Below are 4,064 nucleotides of genomic sequence, written 5' to 3'. Positions count from 1 at the left end.
GAGAGAGAGAGAGACACGGAGAGACAGAGAGAGTATTAATGTCAGTTCAACTCACAAGTCCAAAAGCAAGGAAGGAGGTTGTGTAAGATATCTGGGTTCACTGCGATTCTGCCAAGTAGTCGATGTTTTTTGGTGCGTCCTTTACCTCCTCACCGGCAATCTGAAAAGAGAAAATTGCACAAATACTTTAGGGTAAAATACTGTATCTTTTGGTTTAAAGTCGATATCTATTCAGTCGTTAATTTTTCTGTGACTGTTAAATTTATTTTAATCTGAATGGTCCTTAAAATTATGATCTTTCTGTTAGAATACTGACGTGACCGTTAAAGACATTGTAATTTTTAATGGCCATGTCAGCAATTTAATTGAGAAAATTGACGGAAAGAATATTTGGATGAAAAATCATGACTTTAAGGACCATTCAGATAAAATAAAACCACAATGACTGAACATATGTCGACCTCAAACCACAAGGATTAAACAAATTTCAATTCATCACATAATTATTCCCGTAACTCCGTAAGTTTAACTCATTTGACATTTTGGTCACTCACTTGATATTTCGAGCCTCTGTATAAGGTTTCACATCTAGGTTGTTATCAATTCGATCATATATCATAGCTTTTACAACTTTTTTTTTATCTTTATCGAATGATGAAATTTTCATTTTATATGAAAAACATAGCAATTATTTCCATTTTCACGAGTCAAACAATATCTACGAATCATTTAGAATAAATGGTGTATCAAGAGTTTCTTGAAATGAGAAAATTCATTCTAAGGTCAAGTACAAATTGTAACGAATTCATATCATTATTTATTACCAACTTTCTTCTTTCATTTTCAAGTTATTGAACAAGTTGCATATTCTGAAATTTCTAATAAGCAACAAAATTTACAGCCACTTCATTTCATAGTTTCATCTTGACAATTTTTCTGAGGTTGAAAATTGTAAGTACCTTCATGACTTCACATGACAACTTAAAAATAAACCAAAACATTAACTTTCAACTCAATTTTTTTTTAAACGCTTTTAGAAAACTCTCTTTGAGACAGAGAGGATGGTGTCTTGCTTGTTTTTCTTAGCAGCGGCACGGTCAAATTGACCGGATGCGGTGCATTTGTCTCATCTTATGGCTACATCGGGGATGTAGGGGATGGGGATTATCTTAGCGACATCACCATTCGTCGTCCACCACAATTGTATCGTTCCTTAATTGACAACCATCTCAGGTCCTGGTTTGGAGTTTTTTCTTATTTGATCTCTTGTTTATTGGGGTATCCTCGTTTGGTATACAGGTTGCTGGTGTAGATCTTGTCGGATTGGTGTTTGTGCACTAAAAGATTGAATAATTTTTATTATTTTTGTTTTTTTATATCAAAGGTACATTTATTAACAAACAAAGATTACATGAGATTTGGAAGAGCAATCCGACTACTCCGGACAAGATAATCAGAGAACTCAATTCATATGATTTGACACACGAAATCTGATACTCTAAAAACAAAAACCAAAAAACATAATTACAAGTCCGAAAAACAAGCCAAGTGAATTAGCGATTCCAAAAACAATAAACCAGAATGTTCATACGGACCTGAGTTGAGAAATATGGACGAGAACTCTGATATGAACAAAACGATAAACCCACCGGAACCCTCGAACCTCGTTATCACATATCACGAAAATCGACAGAACCAACCACACTCAAAAACCCAGCTCAAGAAAAGAAATGACACAAAGTCAGCTCAAGCTATAAGCCAGCCCAAAGACAAGACCTGATAATAAAGAAGCCCAAATGGAAGCAACAGCCAGCCCAAGACCAACCAGGCTGAGCTGATACTTCCCAACGCCTCCAGTGTCACCAACCGAAGGAGAGGCCTGCCGCAGAAAGGAAGGAGAAGAAGTCGATTGACCAAACACACCACACAAATATCAACGCATGTCATCGCACCTTGTATACACTTGAGTCTAAACCGGTACCATACCCACCGAAGCCCTTAAATGACCGAAATATTGAAAGAGATAGAGATAGGTAAATCGAAGAAGGGCGACACCAACCCCAGGTGACATAGATGACGGCTAACAAAAACAGAACATACACGAACACGAGGCCAGAATTTGAGTAGGGAACCAGCCTGACTCACACTAAAAAAGCTTGAATCGAAACATGTTCATGTCTGAGAGCATCTTCCATGGTAGGCTATTCCATGACATATAGCCTATATGCTCCTCCCATGGTAAGCCACTTCTTAAACTCCAAGAGAAAATTAGCCTGTGTGAAAATGGAATCCCAAATATGACTTTCTAATTGTGAAGGCCAAATGACAGGACCCACGATTTTGTTCAAATTATAGCTGTTGTAAAATAAGAAATTTCATTTTTGTCTTCAAAAATTTGGTCTAGGGTGGAAGCAATGTTTTTTGTTGGTAGGCTAAATAAGCAACTCTGAAATACTAGGGGTTGTCTTGGAGAATGCCTTATTTTCCTTTTAAGCATCACAAGTCAATTGTTAGCGATCCCGAATTACCAAGTAGTATTGTATACAGTCTGGGCCAATACATTCACGATGTGTTAGTGTAAGTGAATATAGTGAAAAGAAAGATCAAGTTTGAATCTCTAAGACTAACTGTTGGTATAAGATTTGTTGGCTATCTCTTATGGTCAAAACACACAAGACACGAGCTGCACTTCATGTGCTGAATGCATAGGATAGCTCAAGTGAAGATTGAAGACCTGACTGTTCTCAATCAGGTAGTTCCTATGCATATGCATCACATATCCTTCACTGAGAATGGCAGTTTCACTTGCCATCCTAGATTTGGATGATACCCCAGTTTGTATCTGTCATAATCTCTGAGTCTAACTTCATGCATATTTAAATGTATTTGCTTTAGCTTTTCAAGTATTTGAATTTCAAATCTCTTTTAGCAAAACATTTTTCATTGTGCTTGAGCTCTAAGTTAGTCTAGGGTTGTGTTGTTCTTTCAACCCATGAGCACATGACTATAGCACTTTTAGGTCAGATCTTTTTTTTTTAGTCCAGTTGGGTTTTGTGATACACAAACCAAGTCAGCTGTTGACCCATGTGAGACACCGCCCAAGCTATATAGCTAGTCTAAGTGTCCTCTTAGAGTTAGTGGTTTTGTGATGTCTTTGTCATCTATTTAAAACTGATTTACTTTTCAAAACCCTTGACTCTTTACATTTGGGAACATCTCACTTTGCTTTTGTCTTAGGCGTGATGGATCCGTCAGATCCTATATATCCTACTTTTGGTGAGACAAAACACTACAGTCTAAAATGAAGCCATCTTGATTTGGCAATTATGCCTGCCCTTTCATGGCCGGTGCTTTGCCTATATATATGAGGCTCTGCTCCTCATACTCTTTGGTTGTTGAAAATTGTCATTTGCATTTTCTCCCTTTGAGTCTTAGCATTATTGCTCCTTTGCTCTAAGTCTTCCTTGTTGATTGTAAATCTTAGAGTTGAGCACCGAAACATTTTCAAAACCCATATCATTGTTCATTGTTCATGCATACCTTGAGAGCGGTCTAGGTGATGCAACCCGGTGAAGTCTTCATAGAGAATTAGCTAGGGAGTTAGTTAAGTTCGTGTGAAACATGTTGTAAGTTGTCTTAGAGAATTAGCTAAAGGCGTTAGTTAAGTTCTGCTTTGAAGCTTAGCATAGTCCTATGTGTAAAACACTTGAGAGACAAGAGAGCAAGTTCAGTTAGGGCACACAGTTTTTCTCCCTGGTTGCAGGGTTTCTGCGAGTAAAAAACGTGCTGGTGTTATATCTTTACTTTCCAGTACTTACATATTTACATTCACAACTTAGCCTCACAACAAACATGATAGCCTAACATTTGCTATCCTTGTGCGCGGGATAGAGCAAAAAGTTGTCAGGGCCTATTCACTAAAACAGTGAATCAATCAGATTAGTCTAGGACACACGTACATGATGGTCAAAGATCAACACTAAAGAAAGAAGAGTACTGAAACTTCAATATCGTTGGTATTTGTAGGAAATAGGAATAAACATTATGTATAGTAATCCTTATAA

At 37.2% G+C, this 4,064-nt stretch overlaps 1 protein-coding gene across 1 annotated transcript in view; it reads left to right on the top strand.

Annotated features, from left to right (window-relative positions):
* Positions 1-1,341, top strand: part of LOC101309954 (serine/threonine-protein phosphatase 7 long form homolog) — an 11,828-nt gene extending 10,487 nt beyond the window's left edge. The window contains exon 3 of the mRNA XM_004305216.1: positions 1,300-1,341. Coding sequence (XP_004305264.1) covers positions 1,300-1,341 — 42 coding nt within the window. The remainder of the gene's footprint in view (positions 1-1,299) is intronic.
* Positions 1,342-4,064: the final 2,723 nt, after the last annotated feature.

The sequence above is a fragment of the Fragaria vesca genome, linkage group LG6 (genome assembly GCF_000184155.1).
Source record: "Fragaria vesca subsp. vesca linkage group LG6, FraVesHawaii_1.0, whole genome shotgun sequence".
NCBI lineage: Eukaryota > Viridiplantae > Streptophyta > Magnoliopsida > Rosales > Rosaceae > Fragaria > Fragaria vesca.
This window is presented reverse-complemented; position numbering and strand designations above follow the sequence as displayed.